At 46.1% G+C, this 22,869-nt stretch overlaps 1 protein-coding gene across 1 annotated transcript; it reads left to right on the top strand.

Annotated features, from left to right (window-relative positions):
- Window positions 1-5,190: 5,190 nt before the first annotated feature.
- LOC132710572 (vasopressin-neurophysin 2-copeptin-like) lies at window positions 5,191-21,188 on the top strand. The gene is made up of 3 exons (XM_087874595.1): window positions 5,191-5,534; window positions 17,813-18,014; window positions 21,045-21,188. The coding sequence occupies exons 1-3, from the start codon at window positions 5,415-5,417 to the stop codon at window positions 21,071-21,073; spliced, it is 351 nt and encodes a 116-aa protein (XP_087730721.1). The 5' UTR covers window positions 5,191-5,414; the 3' UTR covers window positions 21,074-21,188.
- Window positions 21,189-22,869: the final 1,681 nt, after the last annotated feature.

Below are 22,869 nucleotides of genomic sequence, written 5' to 3'. Positions count from 1 at the left end.
CCAGGAGCAGGGGGAGTGTAGGGGGTTCGCACACGCATGCGCGGGGGTGGGGCACATAGAATTATGGGTGTGGGCACGCACACGCGTGACCCACCCTGCTCCTGGCACGTGATGGCAAAAAGGTTAGCCATCACTGGCATAGGGTCTCCTTCTTCTGCCCCAGCTACGGACCCAAAGTACGCAGCACACACAAAGTCTGTACAAACCTTAGTTTACTAAATTAAATCAGTCTTTTTCAAACAAAGGCTGTTAATTAACTTTCTTAACAGCCTACAAGAATCCAAAGAATAAATAATCGTAATCTTACTATGGTTGGCAGAAAGCCCAGAAGCAATTTGCAGGAATCTGATAAGAGAGTGAATGAAGTTGTTCCCTGCAAATTGCCTCAGTCGTTGTCCTTCCTTAAATAGGCTAAGGAAGTGGCCAATTAGCCCCAAGCCTTACTCTCGAGGAGACCTCCTCCTGAGGAGCCACTCCTGACTTTTGGCAGCTCTGCGCGCCCGTGCACTGAGAAGAGGCTCCTCCTCTTCGTCCTCTTCACTTAAAGGAGCTTCTGGAGGTTCTGAAGGCCCTGGATGAATCCCCGCCTCTGGCACCACATCTTCTCCAGCCTCCTCATTGTCTGACTCGAGTGCCAGCTGCACAGGCTGCTGGCACAGCACCACACCAGCCTCCTCACTGTCGGAATCAGCTACTAGCTGCACAGGCCGCTGACGGGCCACAACATGCGGAGGGTTGGACTAGAAGACCTCCAAGCTCCCTTCTAACCCGATGATCCCATTTCTAAATCCCTTCCTCCAAGCCAGCGTTGAGAGCCAGGAGTGAATATCAATGAGTAATACCAACTATTAACCGGGGTCATCATATATATGGGGTAGAATCTGTTTTGTTTCTTTCCTTCATCAAAGCCAATCAACCTGTTTGCAATTTTCTCAGCCCTGGACAAGATCTGGAAACACTTAATAATATTTACAGGGTTGGATTAATAATCTGTCCACTCCTGTTTCGGATCAGCTAATTGTGTGGGAAGTCACCTCTGGACCTCGCTGTCTCTGGTTTTAATATTGGGCACTTAAGCAAGAGCAAGGTTGATAATTGCACATGTCAGCGGCATACAAGGAAAACTGGTACAAGATGTTTTTTAGATGGCACCTCCCACGGGCGAGACTTGCTAAGATGTTCCCAAACTCATCACCGATCTGTTAGGAAATGCAAGAAATCACACGGGACATATTATCATCTATGGTGGACTTGTTTGACAGCAAAAAAGTATTGGACTAAAAATTAAAAAGTGGCTTGAAGAAATAACAGAACAACATATGCAACAACTTGCCTGCAGAAGTTGTCAATGCTCCAACACTGGAAGTTTTTAAGAAGATGTTGGATAACCATTTGTCTGAAGTGGCGTAGGGTTTCCTGTCTGGGCAGGGGGTTGGACTAGAAGACCTCCAAGGTCCCTTCCAACTCGGAAATCGGAACTATTTTTTATTGGGTATACCTACAAGAAATTATAATAAAGAAATACAATATCTAATTCTACATATTATAACTGCAGCTAGGAGAACCTATGCACAAAATTTTGAAAAATAATGTTATACCAAAAGACGAAGAGGTGATAAGGAAAATTTTGGACTGTGCGGAGATGGACAAATTGACGAGAGAAACAAAAGGAAAAGATGAAACGGAATAATATTTATTATTATTATTATTATTATTATTATTATTATTATTATTATTATTATTATTATTAAGTATTATTAATATTATTAAGTATGGGAAATGGTACAGGAATAACAAACAAGAAAATATATAATAGGGATGATCTAGAAATCAGGAAGCGTTAATAAAATGATATTAAGTATGTTATATGTGTAAAGTAACATTATGGATATAATAGTTTGTATAATAAGTATGGCAGGGGTCAGCAACCTGCGGCTCTGGAGCCGCATGTGGCTCTTTCACCCCTCTGCTGCGGCTCCCTGTCACTCAAAATATGCGTCACAACCGCCAATGTGTGATATCCGCCGGCACGCAATTTATTGAGCTTTTCAACCTCCGGTAGGCCAGCCATGGATAAATCCAAGAAAAGAAAAGTTTCAGAAGAAAACAGAACATTTGATTCAACTACATATGCTAGTTTTGTGGCCACTCAAGGAATAGTCAGGCACAGGAAGGGTTTTGTGGCTCCCGGTGTTTTCTTTTCTGTGGGAAACAGGTCCAAATGGCTCTTTGAGTGCTTAAGGTTGCCGACCCCTGAAGTAAGGAATACTATTTATAATATATATGAAATAAGGGAACCACAAAAATAAGTATGTGAATATGTAGGGGGGAGGGGATATCAACTGTGGATATATATACTGATACGGAACTGTTGTAAAATGGAAATTTTTCTGTGTTTTTGTTTTTAAAGAAAAAAATAATAAAAAATTATTTAAAAAACAAAACAAAACCAAGAGCCAGGTTGATAATTTCAAAGTCAAAGAATATTTTCAGCTCAGCCCTGGATTGCAAGATTGCAGGTACAAGGCGGAGAGCAAGGGATGGAGAGAGATGGAGAGAGAGGGCGAGAGGGAGAAGGGAGAGAAGGGAAGCAAGGCCTACCGGCTCACCTGGCCTCCAGCCCACTGAGGGAGGGAAGGTGGAGAAAAGGAGTGTGAGAGAAGGTGGAGAAAGGGAGTGTGAGAGAAGTTGTGAGAGAAGGTAGAGAAAGGGAGTGTGAGAGAAGGTGGAGAAAAGAAGTGTGAGGGAAGGTGGAGAAAGGGAGTGTGAGAGAAGGTGGAGAAAAGAAGTGTGAGGGAAGGTGGAGAAAGGGAGTGTGAGGGAAGGTGGAGAAAAGGAGTGTGAGAGAAGGTGGAGAAAGGAAGTGTGAGAGAAGTTGTGAGAGAAGGTAGAGAAAGGGAGTGTGAGAGAAGGTGGAGAAAAGAAGTGTGAGGGAAGGTGGAGAAAGGGAGTGTGAGAGAAGTGAGAGAAGGTAGAGAAAGGGAGTGTGAGAGAAGGTGGAGAAAAGAAGTGTGAGGGAAGGTGGAGAAAGGGAGTGTGAGAGAAGGTGGAGAAAAGAAGTGTGAGGGAAGGTGGAGAAAGGGAGTGTGAGAGAAGGTGGAGAAAAGAAGTGTGAGGGAAGGTGGAGAAAGGGAGTGTGAGGGAAGGTGGAGAAAAGGAGTGCGAGAGAAGGTGGAGAAAGGAAGTGTGAGAGAAGTTGTGAGAGAAGGTAGAGAAAAGAAGTATGAGAGAAGGTAGAGAAAAGAAGTGTGAGGGAAGGTGGAGAAAAGGAGTGTGAGAGAAGTTGTGAGAGAAGGTAGAGAAAAGAAGTATGAGAGAAGGTGGAGAAAAGAAGTGTGAGGGAAGGTGGAGAAAAGAAGTGTGAGGGAAGGTGGAGAAAGGGAGTGTGAGAGAAGTTGTGAGAGAAGGTAGAGAAAAGAAGTATGAGAGAAGTTGTGAGAGAAGGTGGAGAAAGGGAGTGTGAGAGAAAATGGAGGAAAGGAGTGTGAGGGAAGGTGGAGAAAGGAGTGTCCTTAAACATTTGATGAGAAACTACAAAAGATAGTAACTTGTGAGTTCCAGGTACTGAGTCCTTCGGGAGAAGGGCGGTATAGAAATCTAATAAAATAAAATAAAATAAAATAAGGTGGAGAAAAGAAGTGTGAGGGAAGGTGGAGAAAGGGAGTGTGAGAGAAGTTGTGAGAGAAGGTAGAGAAAAGAAGTATGAGAGAAGGTAGAGAAAAGAAGTGTGAGGGAAGGTGAAGAAAGGGAGTGTGAGAGAAGTTGTGAGAGAAGGTAGAGAAAAGAATTATGAGAGAAGGTGGAGAAAAGAAGTGTGAGGGAAGGTGGAGAAAAGAAGTGTGAGGGAAGGTGGAGAAAGGGAATGTGAGAGAAGTTGTGAGAGAAGGTGGAGAAAGGGAGTGTGAGAGAAAATGGAGGAAAGGAGTGTGAGGGAAGGTGGAGAAAGGAGTGTCCTTAAACATTTGATGAGAAACTACAAAAGATAGTAACTTGTGAGTTCCAGGTACCCTCTTTGTATGAGAGAATGCTTTTGAACTGGAACGTACCCAATAAATCCTCATGAAATGATCTTCCTGTCTTGGGCTGCTTAATAGTGTGTGCACTAATAGTGTGCACAAGCTGAGACCCAGATTTGGGCAACAATTTCTCCTCGCTAGCCCATCTTCTTCCCTGCTCCATTAGCTTTGCTACTAGCCCCCCTGTCTTCCCTGAACCCAGTAGCTCCGCTCGGTTTCCCTGGCTGGAACCCTTCCTTCCCTGATCCCATTTGCTCTGCTAGATTTCTTCTGACACAAACGAACAGACACAAAGGAACAGAATAACAGAGTTGGAAGGGGCCTTGGAGGTCCTCTAGTCCAGCCTTCTAGTTCCCCACTTTCTACCAACTACTAGGAAGTCTGTGTAGTAAGACACATTAACTGGGAAATATTTATAATATGACACATCTTGCAATACATTAATAGGAACTGTTTCGTATCGAATTGTCCACATTCCACACTCAATCCTCAGAGTTTTAACTGGAGGGCAGCTGTCTGGGTTCACACAACCCAGGCCTAATTAAGTCAAAGAACAAGCAGTTGCATTCACACAGCAACCAACCATGGTTAGTTTTAACCTGGGTTAGGGGTTTTTGTGTGTGTGTCTCGTTGGCTTAGGGGGTTTGTGACCTTTTTACTTACCTGTGATGAGTTAAAGTAGAGATGATTGTAACTTTTCAGTTCCAGGTTCCCTCTTTGTAGGATCAAATGCTTTTGAACAGGAACGTTCCCAATAAATCTTAATTAAATGATCTTCCTGTCCCGGGTTGCTTAATAGTGCATGCGGGGCACGAGCCAAGACCCAGATTTGGTCAATAATTTCTTCTCGCTAGCCCCTTGCCTTCCCTGCCCCATTAGCTCCGCTCGATTTCCCTGGCTGGTCCTTTGCCTTCTATGTCCCCACATTAACCCCATTCGGTTTCTCCTGGCTGGCACCCTTCCTTCCCCGATCCCATTAGCTCTACTAGATCTCTTCTGACACAAACGAACAGACACAAAGAAAGAGAATAACAGAGTTGGAACTTGGAGATCTTCTAAGAGCCAGGAAACCCTATACCATGGCTGCCGTCTGACTCACAATTTTGATGATGCCCTGATTAAAAAAATAATGGGTTGCCAGTAAAGCAGCAGCTTTGGGAGAAATGAACAGCTCTCGGCACTGAATGGCTCAGTTACGGGTGTCGGTCGGAGGCTGAGGAGGGAGGGGGCAGAGGCAGAGCCCCCACCTATCCGTAACAATGTTGGGGGCACAGCGTTACAGGGCTCCAGACAAATTGATGGGAACAATATACAATACGCAGGGGATGCAGCCAGGAGTCAGATACAAAGAGCCAGAAGACAAGACAGCAAGTGTGCCCGTTTGCCAAACTTCCTAAAATGCCTGCCGGGATCCTTTCGATGTTTCTCTTCGGCCTTCTCACCTTGTCTTCGGCCTGCTACATCCAGAACTGCCCCCGAGGAGGAAAGAGGTCCATACCTGATGCAGAAGTTCGACAGGTAAGGCAAAGCATCCCATTTATCCTTCCAGCCTTCTCCCTTAAGGAAGAATTCCATAGTCTTCTCTTCCTTCTCATTGCCCCATCCCTCCATGCAATGGTGATGGAGCAATAATAGAGTTGGAAGGGACCTCAAGAGGTCTTCTAGTCCAATTCATCCAGGAAGCTTCTTCTTCAGTTCTGCAACTTCCTTTCTTGGTTTTCCCAAGAAGGAACGGAGCTGAAGAAGCTTTTTGGTTGAGAATAACAGAGTCGGAAGGGACAAGCAAAAGGCACAGAATCTCACAGGGCTGGAAGGGATCTCCAAAGTCTTCTAGTCCAACCCGCAGGAGACTTTAGATCATTTCAGACAAAGGGTTGTCTAAGAAGGGAAGGGTTTCCAAGAAAAAAAAACCTAAGAAAATCCAGTTGGTATTTAATAAAATTTTTCATAAAATTGGTTAGTCAGAAACGTTATTGCCAGACTTTCTGCTACCATCCGCGAACACACGGTCTACAGGCAGAATCGGGGAGATCCCGTCTTGGCAACAGCTGCCTGAAATTGTTTTATTTATTTATGTATTTATAAGGAGCCTTGGTAGTACAGTGGTTTAGTGCACCCTGTTATTAACACAGCTGCCTGCAATTTCTGCTGGTTCGAATCTCTCCAAGGCTCAAGGTTGACTCAGCCTTCCATCCTTTCTAAGGTAGGTTAAATGAGGACCCAGTTTGTGGGGGCAATAAGCTGACTTTGTATAAAATATACAAAAGTATGAAGGCTATTGCTTAACGCATTGTAAGCCGCCCTGAGTCTCCGGAGAAACGCGGCATATAAATCAAATAAAAATAAAATAAAATAAAATAAATGTATTTACATCTCTTTATGATTTGACAGCTGGAGGCCACTAGGGAAGGATGTCCTCAGCATCAAGTTAAACAAATGAGATCCAAACTCTCCCAGCGTGGTTTTTCCTGGGACCTGCGTAGTCTTCACGTTTTATTTTATTTGTTTGTTGATTTCTATCCCGTCTTTTTACAAAGAACTCAAGGTGGGGAAAAGATCCTTTAACAGAATCACAAAGTTGGAAGGGACCCTGGAGGTCTTCTAGTCCAACCCCCTGCTCAAGCAGGAGAACCTATACCATTCCAAGAAATGGTTGTCCCATCTCTTCTTTAAAACCTCCAGTGATGGAGCACCCACAATTTTGGGTGGCGAGCTGTTCCACTGGTTAATTGTCCTCACTGTTAGGAAATTTCTCCTTAATTCCAGGTTGCTTCTCTCCTTGATTAGTTTACATCCATTGTTTCTGGTCCTGCCTTCTGATGCTTTGGAAAATAAGTTGACCCCCACTCCTCTTTGTGGCAACTCCATGGGTTGGGCACCATCCTAACCCCACCTAGAGTGAGTTCCTGCTAGAACCCTACAAACAAGAGCTAGGAAAATCTTTGGCCGTCTTCCTTACCTGTCTGGGACTGACCTACGTCGCATCGTGGTCAGTGCCAAAACTCAACGGGTTCTTCTCCATCGCATTCTTTTACAGAGAGTTGCACCTCTGATGCTGCTTGCAAAACTGAGAATGGCGAGAGAGGATGGACGTCTCCAGAAAGGAATTTGACCAGGCTGGACAGCTCAACCAAAGATCTCCTTCTACAACTGATACACCTGGCCAACAAGCAACAAGGAAAGCCACAATTTTATTAAGATGTCGGAGAGCCGGCGTTCCGTGGGCGTCATGGACTTAAAACCCAAAGCAACCCTGAGTGATCTAAAGCCTATAATTGTTTAAGAATAAAATGCAAATACTCTACCCTCAAAACCTAAATTAATAAAAGTCTTCTTGCATCGTGTGAAAAATTAGTTTAAGCGTCATTTATGACGAGAAGACCCAAGCGATGTGAAACTTTATCACAAAACCCTTTGAAGGCCACAAAACTCCTAACCTTTCTGTAAAGTAGAGAAAGGGATGTCAGCACTTCAACCTGCATTTACTCTAGTGCTGACATAAGAAGGAGAAGAGGGGGCAGCTGGCAAGAGGACGCTTGACTTCTCACCTACTTATTTTCCCTGAAGATAATATCCCCTAGGAGATGAGATGGGAGGGGGGACATTCCTGGGAGCTGAAGTAGTAGATATGGGGAGAGTGATTTGGGAAGAGGGCCAATGAGACATAGGGAATTGGGGAACGGAAAGGGAAGGTTTTGGGGTCAGGAAGTCAGTGTTGGCTACGCCACAATCGGGGACAGGTTGTCGTGCTTAATAAAATGAAAGATTTCTTCAAAGACTATTTGTTTGGAAATGCAATTTATTTTATTTGAGACGACATCGAAACCTGACAAGGAAATTCTTTTGTAGATAGACGGGTAGTCCTCATCTTACAACCGGTCACCAAGTGACCATTCAAATTTACGACAGATCGTCCAATACTTACGACTCCGTTCCAAAGTTCTGACATGACCGCATTTTGGGTGTTCTGCAACTGAACCACGTTCCTGTAGTCATGTGACCACAATTTATGAGATCAGGACCTTGGAGGTCTTCTAGTCCATCCCCCTGCTCAAACAGGAGACCCTGTACCATTTCAGACAAGTGACTGTCCATTTTCTTCTTAAAAGCCTCCAGTGATGGAGCACCCACAACTTCTGGTGGCAAGCTGTTCCACTGGTTAATTGTCCTGTCAGGAGGTTTCTCCTTAATTCCAGGATGCTTCTCTCCTTGGTTAGTTTCCATCTGTTGCTTCTTGTCTGGCCTTCTGGTGCTTTGGAAAATAAGTTGACCCCCCCTCCTCTTTGTGGCAGCCCCTCAAACGAGTAGTCCTTAATGGATCTAAGTCTACATGGAGGCAAGTAAGCAGTGGGGTACCACAAGGTTTTGTCTTAGGACCAGTACTCTTCAATATCTTCATAAACAACTTAGATGAGGGGCTAGAAGGGGAACGTACTAAATTTGCAGATGATGCTAAGCTGGCAGGAATAGCTAACACCCTAGAACAATGGTTCTCAACCTGTGGGTTGGGACCCCTTTGGGGGTCAAATGACCCTTTCACAGGGGTCGCCTAAGACCATCGGAAAACACATATTTTCAATGGTCTTAGGAATAATTTTATTGTTGGGGGTCACCACAACATGGGTGTCAGGGTGCTAATTAATCCCATTCTGCTTTTGGGTAATCGCACCTTGATTTAGAGACGTGGATCGAGGCTTTTCCCTTGAAGCATACTTATAAATAAGTATGAAGCATACTTATAAATAAACCCCGAAGATATATCTTCTAAGAATAAACTCATTTATTTGTTATAAAGAAAATAAAACATCTTACTAATCTAAATAATTACATTTTGGCAACGTTCCTGCCGGCCACCTCTCTGTGGTCAGACTTTTTGGCAAGAAAACAAAAAAAGTGTGAAGTAGAAAGAAAAGAATGCGGACATGCGTAGTTAGCTTACTGATAACAAACTTGGCAAGCTACGGAAAGTCTGACAGTCCAGAAATATGAGCTCAGCTGGTAAATACAAAAACGCAGTGACAATGAGGAACCGTATTAGAGGGTCGCAGCATTAGGAAGGTTGAGAGCCACTGCCCTAGAAGATAGGCTCAGGATCCAGATGGATCTTGACAGACTTGAACACTGGGCCCTATCTAACAAAATGAAATTCAACGTAGAGAAAAGTAAAGTCTTACACGTAGGTAAGAAAAATCAAAAGCACACATATAAATTGGGGTAAACCAGGTTTAATAGCCATGACTGTGAGAGGGATCTTGGAGGCTTAGTGGACAACCAGCTGAATAGGAGCTAGCCGTGTGCAGCAGCAGCCAAAAAAGCCAATGCAATCCTAAATTGCATTAACAGAGGGATACAATCAAGATCAAGTGAGGTACTAATACCACTCTCGGCCTGTCTGAGCCAGGCCCGTGCGGCTATACATAAAGCCAGATTCCAAAAGTGGTTTGATGAGCTTTTATTTGCCGCTACAAAGCCCAGTTCGCAGCACATGACGAGTGATAAGTTGAAAGTCAGCGCTGAGAGCTTCCGCCTTTCAGCGCCCTTTAAACCATCTGCTCCGTTTCCCAGCTAGCCACCATCTGGCGGCCGAAACTACCACCACACTCAGCTGTTTGGCGGTTTCTTGAATTGCCCAGCCGATGCAGCTCTCTGGCTTGCCGTGATGTCATCCGTCATTGCCCTGCTTTGTCATGCGCCGGAAGCCTCACTGTGATCACTGGCCTGCCGTCAGCCGCCTGAATCGTCCTCCCATCACCTTCCTGCTGGTTGCTTTGGCTGCTGTGTTGCCCGCTTTCCCCCCAGTTATGTCGAGCCCTGGACTTGGGCTTGACAGGCGGCTCCCCTCTACCAGGGGTCCACCTACAAGGACAAAAGCATAGGGGTTAGTTTCATCAACACGGTCGCTGGTCCCCCCTGGTTTTTGTGGGTGCTTGTGATAGAATCACCATACTAGCCACGTGGCATGGACGTCATGTGCCGCCACCCAGGTTGCCTTGGTGAAGGGGTACCCCTTCCACTGCACTAAGTATTGGATCTTTCATCTAAAAAGTCTGGAATCTGGTATCTTGTCTATTTCGTAGTGTTCCATGTTCACAGGCCCTGTGGGGTCAGGGAGTGGCTTGGTTCTAACATCTTCCACAGGTTTTAGCAGGCTACTGTGGAAGACAGGATGGATTTTGCCTAGTAGTGATGGTAGCTTCAAGGAGACTGTTACAGGGTTGATCGCTTGGATCACAGTGAATGGCCCTAAATACTTAGGACCCAGTTTTTTACTGGGTGTCCAGAGTTTTAAATACTTAGTGGATAGATACACCTGGTCCCTCACCTGGAAAAATTTGTGGTCCACCTGTCTCTTATCGGCCTACTGTTTATACTCCTCTGCAGCTTTCTGTAAAGCCAGTGTTACCTTAAGCCAGACTCCCTATATCTTATCTGCCCATTCTCTCGGGGTCCCTGGGGTTTGGGGGTTAGGGAACTCCATACCATACACCACCTGGTAGGGGGTGAGGCCAGTTCTGTGATGTACCACGTTAATGTAGGTCACTTCTGCAAATGGTCGGATTGCTGGTATGACACATAACACCGCAGGTAGCATTCCACCATGGCATTGGTCCGTTCAACCGCTCCATTGGTGATAGGGTGGAATGTCGAGCTTAATCCCTGTGAAGATCCTATCAACCATATGAAGTCCTGCCAGAATCTGGTGGTAAACTGCACCCCCCTATCCGAGACAATGTGATGTGGTACCCCATTCAGGCGGTAGATGTGTTGGAGAAACAGGTTCGCTAGCCACCGTGCTGATGGTATACCGCTGCAAGGCACAAAGTGTGCCTTTTTCGAGAACAGATCTACCACCGTCCATATCACTGTATAACCGCTGCTATTCGGGAGGTTGATGATGAAATCAATGGCGTTTTCATCCCATGGTTGGCCAGGATCAGCCACTGGTTGTAAGAGGCCGAGTGGTTTTCCCAGCTGTGGTTTGGTTAACGTGCACATCGGACAGCTCTTTACATAGTTCTTGATCTCCGCCCGCATTCGGGGCTACCAGAACTGCTGCCTCGCAAGATGCAACGTCTTAAGGAAGCTGAAGTGATCAACCTGCTTGACATCATGGCATCGTTTCATCACCGTAGTCTGGAGGACTGTGGGGATGTACATTTTGTCCCCCTTCCAGGCCAGGCCTCCCCTGTGGGTTAATAGAGCCCTATTATCTGCCAATCAAGGGTCAGTGAGCAATGCACTGCGCAGTTCATCACATAATGGGTTTACTGGCTGGCTAGAAGGTATAAGGGCCCGTACTATCTCTACCTTAGATACCGCATGCACCCCGAATCAACCAGGGCACCATGTCTGATCCCTTGGTAGGTGTGAGGGTTCTGAATGGTCACAGGTATTATGAAGGGACGAACGGGATCGCTCATCATCAGATCCTCCTGGTCCTCACCATCATTGTCACCGGACACCACCAGGAACTGCCCTGTTCCTGGCGAAACTCCAACCTCCCTGGTGGGTGTCTGTGCGTCTGCATCTGTGTTGCTACCCAGGATTGTTCAGGCGTCGTTCGGGGACATTCTCTGTTGTTGCCCCCAGTTGGAGGTGGTTTTAGGGCTGGCGTTCATGGTGTTTGCGTTGGACACTCTGCTGCCCACCTGGTTACACCTGAAACAGTGGAATAGCGACCTCCTGGCCTGGTCAGAAGCATTTGGGATCACTACAGCGGGTCTTGCCTCCCTTGGAGGTAGTGGCCTATCCACAAACCTTCTTGGCCGTCCTGGGCGTCCGTCCCCCCACAACCGGAACTCTCTCAGCCCAATGTCTAAGTCTACAGCTGCCCGGAACCAATCAGCCAGATGTGGGGGAGGGGTACACACAGGCTTGCCGAAGGTCTCTCCATGCAGAATTGATGAACCAGGAGGCACTCTGCACACGCTTGTACCCTCCCCGCGATCTTAGGGAATTTGCACACATACTCTTTTGCCGATCGACTCTTCTGCTTAAGTGTCACGAGCTCCCTCTCCGCCAATTGTGCACGGGACTCGTTTTTGAACCTTGATTGCAACGCCTCCAGGAAAAGTCCCATATTCGCCAGTTCCCTGAGGTGGTCACTATGGAGATCAGCTACCCAATCCGTGGGCTCCCCCGTCAAGACTGTTGTAACAGCCACCACCATCGCCCACTGGGATGGGTAAAAGCGTCCGTAAAGGTCCATATGGCTGATGATCTGACTGAGGAAATGGGCCACCCGGTCAGGGCTGCCATCAAAGGTGGCCTGTATTGGTGGTGGACCCCAGACTGCCTGTTGAAGCCACATCCCTAGGCCCCACAGCGGAGCCTGGTCAGATGCTCTGGCCACGCCTATTGCCCATCTATCATCCATTTTTTTAAAAAAAATTTGATTTATATGCCGCGTTTCTCCGGAGACTCAGGGCGGCTTACAATGCGTTAAGCAATAGCCTTCATCCTTTTGTATATTTATACAAAGTCAGCTTATTGCCCCCACAAACTGGGTCCTCATTTAACCTACCTTAGGAAGGATGGAAGGCTGAGTCAACCTTGAGCCTTGGAGAGATTCGAACCAGCAGTAATTGCAGGCAGCTTGTGTTAATAACAGGGTGCTTAGACCACTGTACTATCAAGGCTCTTGAGGCCCCGGGTGCCCTCTCTGAGTCTGCTGACCAACCTCCTCATCCGCAGGGGTCCTCGCATGACCTCCACCAAAGTCCAAAGAGGAGCGCTGGTCCCAAGGCGTCCGATGCCTCTAGCTTGGCTGGGCGCCTGATCTAAGGGTAACTTTGGACTTTAAGAAGAGATTGGAGAACCTCTCTTCTGAAATGGTATAAGGTTCTCTGCTTGAGCAGGGGGTTGGACTAGGAGACCTCTAAGGTCCCTTCCGACTCTGTTATTCTGCTATTTAGCTTATATAACTGACTGTCTTTATAAAGGGGGCAGGATGTTTTGTCCTCTCCAGGTAAACTTTCCTTTGTACTTACCTTTGATGAGTTACAAAAGATTGTAACTTTTGAGTTCCAGGTTCCCTCTTTGTAGGGCCAAATGCTTTTGAACTGGAACGTTCCCAATAAATCCTCATGAAATGATCTTCCTGTCCCAGGTTGCTTAACAGGGCATGCGGGGCACGAGCCAAGACCCAGATTTGGTCATCAATTTCTCCTCGCTAGCCCCTTGCCTTCCCTGCCCCATTAGCTTTGCTACTAGCCCCCTGTCTTACCTGACCCCCATCAGCTCCGCTCAATTTCCCTGGCTGGTCCCTTGTCTTCTATGTCCCCCCCATTAGCTCCGCTCAGTTTCTCCTAGCTGGTACCCTTCCTTCCCTGATCCCATTAGCTTTGCTAGATTTCTTCTGACACAAACAAACAGACACAAAAGAACAGAATAACAGAGTTGGAAGGGGCCTTGGAGGTCTTCTAGTCCAACCTCCTGCTCAGGCAGGAAACCGTCTACCATTTCAGAAAATGGTTGTCCAATCTCTTCTTAAAAACCTCCAGGAATGGAGCACCCACAACTTCTGGTGGCAGGTAGTTCCACTGAGTAATTGTTCCTCCCATTTGGAAATTTCTCCTTAGTTCTGGGTTGTTTTCCTCCTTGATTAGTTTAGTTTCCATCTATTGTTTCTTGTCCTGCTTTTGGGTACTATGGCAGGGGTGAAATGCTCCTGGTTCGGACTGGATCGCCCGATCCGGTAGCAATGGTGGCGGGTGGTTCGGAGAACCGGTAGCAAAAATCCTTGCGTCCCCCGCCCCCACTCCACCATGCTCAGCTGAGCTGCACAATCTTCAGAGGCTTTTTTTTTTTTTACTTTTAAAAGCATTTTTTCTACAACGTCTTGCAATGAAAAAATGCTTTTAAAAGTAAAAAAAAAAAAAAGCCTCGATCACGCAGCTCAGCTGGGATCCTCAGAGGCTTTTCAAAGCATTTTTTTTCTGCAACCTCTTGGCCGAAGAGGTGGTTAAAAAAATGCTTTGAAAAGTCTCTGACATCCCAGCTGAGTTTCCTGATCGACAGAGAGGCTTTTCAAAGCAGTTTTTTAAAATGCCTCTCTGACGATCCCAGCTGAGTTGCCTGATCGGCAGAGGCTTTTCAAAGCATTAGAAAAAACGCTTTGAAAAGTTTTTTTTTTTTTTAAAGTTGCCCACACCCACCCAGTCACATTACCCCCCCCTCCCACCAAGCCACGTCCACAGAACCGGTAGTAACAGATTTTACATTTCACCCCTGTGCTATGGATAATAGGTGGAACCTTCCTTTTGTTCGTGGCAGTCTCTCGGATATTGGAAGACTGCTGTCATGTCCTTCTTTTGACTACAAGTCACTCAAAGGCAAAATTCACTCCAAGCATATCTATGCAACTAGGAGCTTTGTTTTAGATGCGGCCTTGTAAGCCAATATATTGTTCCCCACTTTCTATTAACTGGGAAGTATGTATAATATGACACACCTTGCAATACATTGATGGGAACTGTTTCGTATCGAATTGTCCACATTCTACACTCAATCCTCAGAGTTTTAACTGGAGGGCAGCTGTCTGGGTTCACACAACCCAGGCCTAATTAAGTCAAAGAACAAGCAGTTGCATTCACACAGCAACCAACCTTGGTTAGTTTTAACCTGGGTTATTTATTATTTATTTATTTATTTATTATTATTTATTTATTAGTTTGATTTATATGCCGCCCTTCTCCGGAGACTCAGGGCGGCTTACAATGCTTTTAAGCAATAGCCTTCATGCTTTTGTATATACCTGCTTAGTAGGGCTTTCGGCCCCCCCTAAGCGGTGTTCTTTTTTATACAAAGTCAGCTTATTGCCCCCACAATCCGGGTCCTCATTTTACCTACCTCAAAAGGATGGAAGGCTGAGTCAACCTTGATCAACTTAACATAGAAATTCCAGGAGTATTTTTTAAAAAAAAAAAAAATTCCCAGAATTCTCAGCTAGGATGATATTTGGGACTCCTGGGAATTCCCATATTTAAGGGGGTGCCCGAATTAGCTTATCTTCTGAGCTTGCAAACTGAGAGGCAAAAAAAAAAAAAAAAGGAACCCAACAGGTTGAATTCACACAACAGGAACAGGGTATTTTTTGTGTGCGGTTGGCTTAGGGGGTTGGGACCTTTGCACTTACCTTTGTTGAGTTAAACTACAAAAGGTTGTAACTTTTGAGTTCCAGATTTCCTCTTTGTAGGACCTTTTGAACTGGAACGTTCCCAATAAATCCTCATGAAATGATCTTCCTGTTGCTTAATAGTGCACGCGGGGCATGAGCCGAGACCCAGATTTGGTCAACAATTTCTCCTCGCTAGCCCCTTGCCTTCCCCGCCCCATTAGCTTTGCTACTAGCCCCCTGTCTTCCCTGACCCCCCCATTAGCTCCGCTCGATTTCCCTGGCTGGTCCCTTGCTTTCTATGTCCCCCCCATTAGCTCCGCTCATGGCACTGAATGGCTCAGTTACAGGTGTCGGTCGGAGGCTGGCTTTCGGGTGGGAGGTCTGTGGAGGGAGGGGACAGAGGCAGAGCCCCCCACCTGTAACCATGTTGGGGACACAGCGTTACAGGGCTCCAAACAGACAATGCGAACAATATAAATACGCAGGGGATGCAGCCAGGAGTCAGATACAAACAGCCAGAAGGCAAGACAGCCGGTGCGCCCGTTTGCCAGCCTTCCTAAAATGCCTGCCAGGATCCTTTTGGTGTTTCTCTTCAGCCTTCTCGCCATGTCTTCAGCCTGCTACTTGCCGGCGTGTTCCAAACGAGGAAAGCGGACCCCAGGAGTCCGAATAGTAAGCCAGAGAATTCCAGGTTCTTTGCATTTACCCTTCCAGCCTTCTTCCTTACGGAAGAATTCCATAGCCTTCCCTTCCTTCTCATTGTCCTTTCCTTGTCTGTAGGTTACCAAATATTTTAATTTCCAGCAGGGTGGTAGCGTCAACTTGCAAAGCTTTCAAGTTGCCATGAGCAGGAGGGAGGGAGAACTGAAGTGCATTCCATACATTCTTCCTGACCACAATCGGAAGGAGGGTGTTAGGTTTCACAGCCAGCCAACGTGGTTAATTGGAGAATGTGATTTATGACATGGCCAGAGAGGAGGGGAGAGACAGGGTCATAGGGGAACGTAAATCTACGTGGGATCAGTCCTAACTGCATCCGAGTATTGCCGGAATGTTGCTCCTAATAAATGACTGTATTTCCTTTGAAGTTTGGATCATGGCTCATGAATTAATGAGGGCATCTTTCGGAAACTTGACAGGTAGCTCTCTCCATGAGCCACACTGTTGGACTGAATGGTAAACCCCCCCTCCATGCAAGTTTCCATCCAACACACCTTCCTTGTCCTCTTTTCCCCAGAACAACAACCCTGTGAGGTAGGTTGGACTGAAAGAGAGTGGCTGGCCCAGTTTTCATGGCTAAGATGAGGCTAGAACTCACAGTCTCCTGGTGACCGGGCGAAAGTCACCCAGTGGGTTTTCATGGCTATGGCAGGATTTGAACTCACCGTGTCCTGCTTTCCAGCCTGGTGTCTTAACCCCTACTAGACTAAACCTTTGAAGGGTGCGTTGCTCTCCCAATCACCTGCAATTTTTTCATTTTTACTACCTTTACTTTCTCTGCGGTGTGCCTCAGACTTACTCTTGGGTGTAAGTGTGCCTAGCATTCGATGGTCACCTGGCTTTCGAAAGAGTCTTGAACAATTGCACAGGAGATGGGGCTCCTGAGCTGGCCCATTTAGCGAACCTCCAGGTCGAGCTGAAGTCTACCTTAATGTTTTGGGATTTAGAAATGGGAAGGAGCTACGGCAGCTTAGCATGAACCTATGCCTCCAGATAAAGGTGAGACTGGTCTATCAGGGCAACCTTTTTTTAAATTTATTTATTTATATGCTGCCCTTCTCCGGAGACTCAGGGCGGCTTACAATGCGTTAAGCAAGAGCCTTCATACTTTTGTATATTTATACAAAGTCAGCTTATTGCCCCCACAAACTGGGTCCTCAATTTACCTACCTTAGAAAGGATGGAAGGCTGAGTCAACCTTGAGCCTGGTGAGATTCGAACTTGCAGTAATTGCAGACAGCTGGTGTTAAATTACAGTGTTTCTGTCTGTTGAGCTAAACCAGGCTTTTGACTTTCGCCTTTCAGCCCCAGGTCCCTTTGCAGGCAGTCGTTTTCGCGACAAACTATTTTTGTGTTGAATTTATATTTACCTAAAAGAAATAAAGGGAGATCCAAAAAGGGATGCGGTGGCTCAGTGGCTAAGATGCTGAGCTTGTCGATCGAAAGGTCGGCAGTTCAGTGGTTCGAATCCCTAGTGCCGCGTAATGGAGTGAGCTCCCATTCCTTGTTCCAATTTCTGCCAACCTGGCAGTTTGAAAGCAGGTAAAAAATGCAAGTAGAAAAATAGGGACCACCTTTGATGGGAAGGGAACAGCGTTCCGTGCACCTTTGGCATTGAGTCATGCCGGCCACATGACCACGGAGACGTCTTCGGACAGCACTGGCTCTTCGGCTTTGAAACGGAGATGAGCACTGCCCCCTAGAGTCGGGAACGACGACTAGCACATATGTGCGAGAGGAACCTTTACCTTTACATTAGTATAGTTCCATTTCAAGCTATTTAGCTCTCGTCAGCTAGCCATATTCGGACCCGCGCTACTTACATATTAGGTAGATGTATTAACCTCTAAATCATGGGCTCTCCTCGCTTTGTCAGCTACACCAGGGTAGAGATTAAGTGGTTTTTTTCCGGTGATACCTCCAGATGTTAATCATTTTATTTTCATCTCTCTTTTAGTGTATGTCCTGTGGCCCTGACAACAGAGGGACCTGCTTCGGGCCGGAGATTTGTTGTGTAAGAGATCATGGCTGCTATTACAAGAATGACTGGAGTGTCCGTTGCCCGGAAGAGAACTTGGACCCTACTCCCTGTGAGGGTAGTAGGGTCGTCTGCAATGGGAATGGTCGATGCGGATACACTGGCGTTTGCTGCACTCATGGTATTTATAGGAGGGGGGAACCAGAGACGGGGGAGGGAAAATGAAGAGGAAAAAAATATCAGACACGTTGTAGAAAATTTAATCGCATTCATCCTCAGCCAAATGTTACGTTGAGGGGTGCTGAAGCCCTAAAGCATTCTGTTCTCTAAGCAGATGCCCTCTAGGTGTGTTGGACTTCAACTCCCAGAATTCCTGATAGCCCTGGGAGTTAAAGTTTGAGGCGTCTGAAAAGTATTTCAGCACGTTAAAAGCCATCCTCTTCTATAAAGGGAGTCCTCGTTTATCAACGGCCTCCGATCGTGACTGTTCAGAAAGAGGAAGTGATTAAAAATTCACTTCCCAAGCAACGCAGGCGTTTAGAACAACACAAGTCTTCAGAGTGACTCTGATTAAGATCCAGTCAGTTTCAGGCAGCAGCTGCCAGCTGATGGGAGGCTTCGAATCAAATAAGGTGAGGTCGTTGACTGGCAGTTAGAACTTTTTAAGGATGCACTGTCCTGGGAAGAGAGTAGCTTAGAAAATAAAAACCGAGCATGTTTAAGGAACTTTCTGCTTTGCGAGGGAGGATTTTGTTTCAAAATCTTGTTTCAAAATTTCCGCTACCAGTTCTGCAGAACCTGTCAGAACCTGCTGGATTTCACCATACAGAGGCAATAATACAAGGACAAACCAACTCTTTTATAGATAACAGTCAAGCTAAGCCACGCCCAGGCTCCAAACTGTCTGAGTCACCAAACAGTCCCCATTGGCTGACCTGTTACCATGTCTATTCCAATTCATGAACTCTCCGCCACTGACAAATTTATCTAAAGGAGGTGGCAAGAACCAGTGATCTTTGTAGCCTCTCTCTCTTTCTCTCTCTCCCTCTCTCTCTGTATACATTAAATATATTTTGTTTAATCACCGAGTTGTTGCAATCAACAGCAGTCACTAAATGAGGACTACCTGTATCGGCATTTTTTTCTACTGCATGATCAGGTTTCTCAGCTCCCCATAATCTTATAAAAGTCCAATAAACAAACTTCCTGTAATAGAAGTGGGAGGTGTTTTCTTTTGCCCGCTGGGCAGGGATTAAAAACAGTATTACCTATTTCATTGTTTCACAACCTTTGATCCCTTGAAGATGTGTGTACTTCAACTCCCAGAAATTGTGGCTGGGGAATTCTGGGAGTTTATTTATTTATTTATTTATTTATTTAATTTATATACCGCCCTTCTCCCAAAGGGACTCAGGGCGGTGCACAGCCAGCATAAAACACACAAATATAAAATTTAAAAGACAATTTAAAAAAATATTAAATAGTTTGGCCCATATCTAATCAAAATAAAACTACCCAATTTAGACATTTAAAATTAAAAATCGACGATTAAAAAATTTAAAAATTAGGCCAGCCCGTCTTGTTGAAATAAAAGCGTCTTGAGGGCCCGGCGTAAGGAGTTGAAGTCCACACATCTTCAAGTGGTCAAGGCTGAGGAAAACTGACCTATTCCCAAACCTTTAATTTCCAGAAATCCAGAGGGGAATATTTTCCAATCAATCAGAATATTGCTGGAAGGGACTTTGGAAGTCTTCTAGTCCAGCCGCTTGCTCAAGCAGGAAACCCTGTATCAGTGATGGCTCACCTTTTTGCCATCGTGTGCCAAAAGCAGAGGCAGTGCAGAGGGGGGTCATGTGTGCGCATGCCCACACCTATAATTCTATGCTGCCTGCACATGCACGCACGACTCTCCGTAGTCCCCCCGCTTTTGGCACGCGATGGCACAGTGGGCCCGGTAGGCCCCTTTTTTGCTCTCCCCAGGCTCCAGAGCCACTCTAGGAGCCTGGAGAGGGTGAAAACGGCCTTCCCCAGCCCCCCACGGAGGCCCTCCGGAGGCCGGAAATGGCCCGTTTGCCGACTTCCGGTCCCACCATTTTCGCCCTCCCCAGGCTCCTAGAAAGGCTCTGGAACCTGGGGAGAGCGAAAAATGGGCCTTCCCCACCCCCACCAAGCCCTCCAAAGGCAGGAAACAGCCGGAGCTCAGCTCGCGTGCCCACTGATATAGCTCCACATGCCACCTGTGGCACGCGTGCCATAGGTTCGCCATCGCAAGCCCTATATCATTCCAGACAAATGGTTGCCCAATCTCTTCTTTAAAACCGCCAGTGATGGAGCACCCGCATTTTTTAGTGGCAAGCTGTTCTACTGGTTAATTGTCCTCACTGTTAGGAACTTTCTTCTTAATTCCAGGTTGCTTCTCTCCTTGATTTGTTTCCATCCATTGTTTCTTGTCCTGCCCTCAGGTGTTTGGAAAATAGGTTGACCCCCTTCCTCTTTGACTCAGTGGGTTGGGCGCCATCCTAACCCCACCTAGAATGAGTTGCTGCTAAAACCCCACAAACAAGAGCTAAGAAAAGCTTTAGCCATCTTCTCTACCTGTCTGATCTGTCCCCGTCCACACACACACACAAACACAGCCAGCCGATGGTTAAGGAAGCACTTGGCACACACCCAGGTCTTTATCTCCAACTTGGCAGCGATATACACACCGTCTGCCAAGTGCTTTTATTTCCACAGAAACAGAAAGATAATATACTCAGCGTACAAGAGTCCAACAGAATTAATATTCCTCTCAGCAGTTTCGGACGATGCTTTAGTGACTATCCAAGGTTTATTTTTGTTCGTCACAGGGATCACTGGCCACCACCCTCTATTATATAGTCTCTGGGGTGTGGTCCAGTGACTCAGTTCTAATCCCTAGCACGCCTCCTGAGCTGCTGCAATCGTTTATCACGCCTTCGGAGGCGTGTATCCAGGAATGACGTCTCTCCTTCACTCTCATCTGAGACACCTGTCTCCCGGCTAATCTCCTCTCCCTCGGCCGGCACCTGAGACAGTGCCAGAGGGGAGGGGCCTGGAGAGGGAGGCCTGGCTGACTCCTCTTCCTCATGCTCGGAGCTTTCTTCCTCCGATGGGATAGGCTCAGAGGGCGGGGCCACAACACTGTCTGGGACTGATTCAATGGTTATTTCTCCTGTGCATCCTTTTACAGAGACTTGCTTCGCTTCAACTGAGTGCTGAAATTAGAACGGCGAGAAAGGACGGACGTCTCCGGAAAGGAATTTGACTGTGCTGGATGGCTCAGCTGGAGATCTCCTTCTGTTGCAGAAAAATAAATGAATGAATTGAATTTCAAGATCAGAGAAAGCCTTTTATTTATTTGGGCCAAAAGGTTCAGACATGCATTCTGTTTTACATTCTGAACAAAGACATTGTTTAAGACACGTATCTTTATAGTAACAAAACAGGAAATGTGAAATCTGCCTCTTTAGCTACCCCCCTCCCTTATTCTTTCCTAAGATCCCCGACCTCCCGGTATTTCGCTGTGCACTGAAGACCCTGTTGTTCCGCCAGGCCGGGCTATTGACATGATAATTTTAAATTGGGGAATTTTAAATTTCTGGGGTTTTAAATGGAGCCAAATTTATTTAATAATTTTAAATTTTAAATTGATGTTTTGTCTTGTGTTTTTAAATAGGCTGTACACCGCCCTGAGTCCTTCGGGAGAAGGGCGGTATAGAAATAAAATAATAATAATAATAATAATAATTATTATTATTATTATTATTATTATTATTATTATTATTATTATTATTATTATTATTATTATTATTATTATTTAGGCAGGAAAGCTCCATGTGGGTTAGTTCTGCATTTTAACATAGTACCTCTGCGGTTTGACTTCTTGAACTCTCCAACTGTAGAAAGTGTATTAACTCTGCGTTTTAACTTTTTGAACCCAGCATTTGTCTCTTATATTTACTAGTTAAAGGGGCCCTTCAGAGATCCTCTAGGCTGACCCTGTATTATTTCACTCTTATATCCAATTTCTTTTTACGTTCTGCCTTAACATTGCTTTTCGATTTAAAAGAAAAACAAAAACAAAACCAGATAAAAATAAATACAAACCTGTTACAGGAAGTCCTCCACTGACGATCACAACTGTGCCCAAAATTTTTGTTGCTAAGTGAGACACGTGTTAAATGCAGTTGGTAAGTTAAATGTCACGATTGTTAAGTGAATCTGACTTCCTCGTTCATTTTGCTGGCCAGAACGTCGCGAAAGGAGATCACAGGATCCCGAGACACTGCAACCGTCATAAATCTGAACCAGTTGCCACGCCTCCGAATTTCGATCATGTGACCATGGGGATGCCACAATGGTCATAAGCGTGAAAAATGGTCCTAGGTCAGAGGTGGGTTTCAGCAGGTTCTGACCAGTTCTGGAGAACCGGTAGCTGAGATTTTGAATAGTTCGGAGAACCGGTAGTACAAATTCTGACTGGCCCCGCCCCCATCTATTCTCTGCTTCCCGAGTCCCAGCTGATCAGGAGGGAATGGGGATTTTGTAGTATCCTTCCCCTGGATTGGGGTGGGAATGGAGATTTTATAGTATCCTTCCCCTGCCACGCCCACCAAGCCACACCCACAGAACCGGTAGTAAAAAAATTTGAAACCCATCACTTTCCTAGATCACTTTTTTCCAGTGCCATTGTAACTTTGAACGGTCACTAAATGAATTGTTGTAAGTCAGGGACTACCTCTACTGTTGATACTGTTGATACAAAAAGCCAGGGGGGCTTTTTATCAGGTTCGCCTGATACGCCAGTTCCATCCCTTTCTAGATCGGGACTCCCTACGCACGGTCACTCAGGCACTCGTCACCTCCTGCCTGGACTACTGCAATGCTCTCTACATGGGGCTCCCCCTGGGGTGCACCCGGAGGCTCCAGCTGGTCCAGAATGCGGCCGCGCGGGGGATTATGGGAGCGACGGGGCGCTCCCATGTGACACCTCTCCTGCGCGAGCTGCACTGGCT

This window comes from Pantherophis guttatus, chromosome 8 (genome assembly GCF_059756535.1).
Source record: "Pantherophis guttatus breed Tessera chromosome 8, ASM5975653v1, whole genome shotgun sequence".
NCBI classification, from domain to species: domain Eukaryota; kingdom Metazoa; phylum Chordata; class Lepidosauria; order Squamata; family Colubridae; genus Pantherophis; species Pantherophis guttatus.
The sequence above is the reverse complement of the archived record's forward strand: the minus strand, read 5'-3'. Positions and strand labels throughout refer to the sequence as shown.

Coding starts and splice junctions, on each gene's coding strand:
- LOC132710572 (XM_087874595.1), top strand. CDS start 5,415: ATGCCTGCCGGGATCCTTTCGATGTTTCTCTTCGGCCTTCTCACCTTG. Junction 5,535..17,812: donor CTGATGCAGAAGTTCGACAG/GTAAGGCAAAGC, acceptor TCTCTCTTTTAG/TGTATGTCCTGTGGCCCTGA. Junction 18,015..21,044: donor TGGCGTTTGCTGCACTCATG/GTATTTATAGGA, acceptor ATCCTTTTACAG/AGACTTGCTTCGCTTCAACT.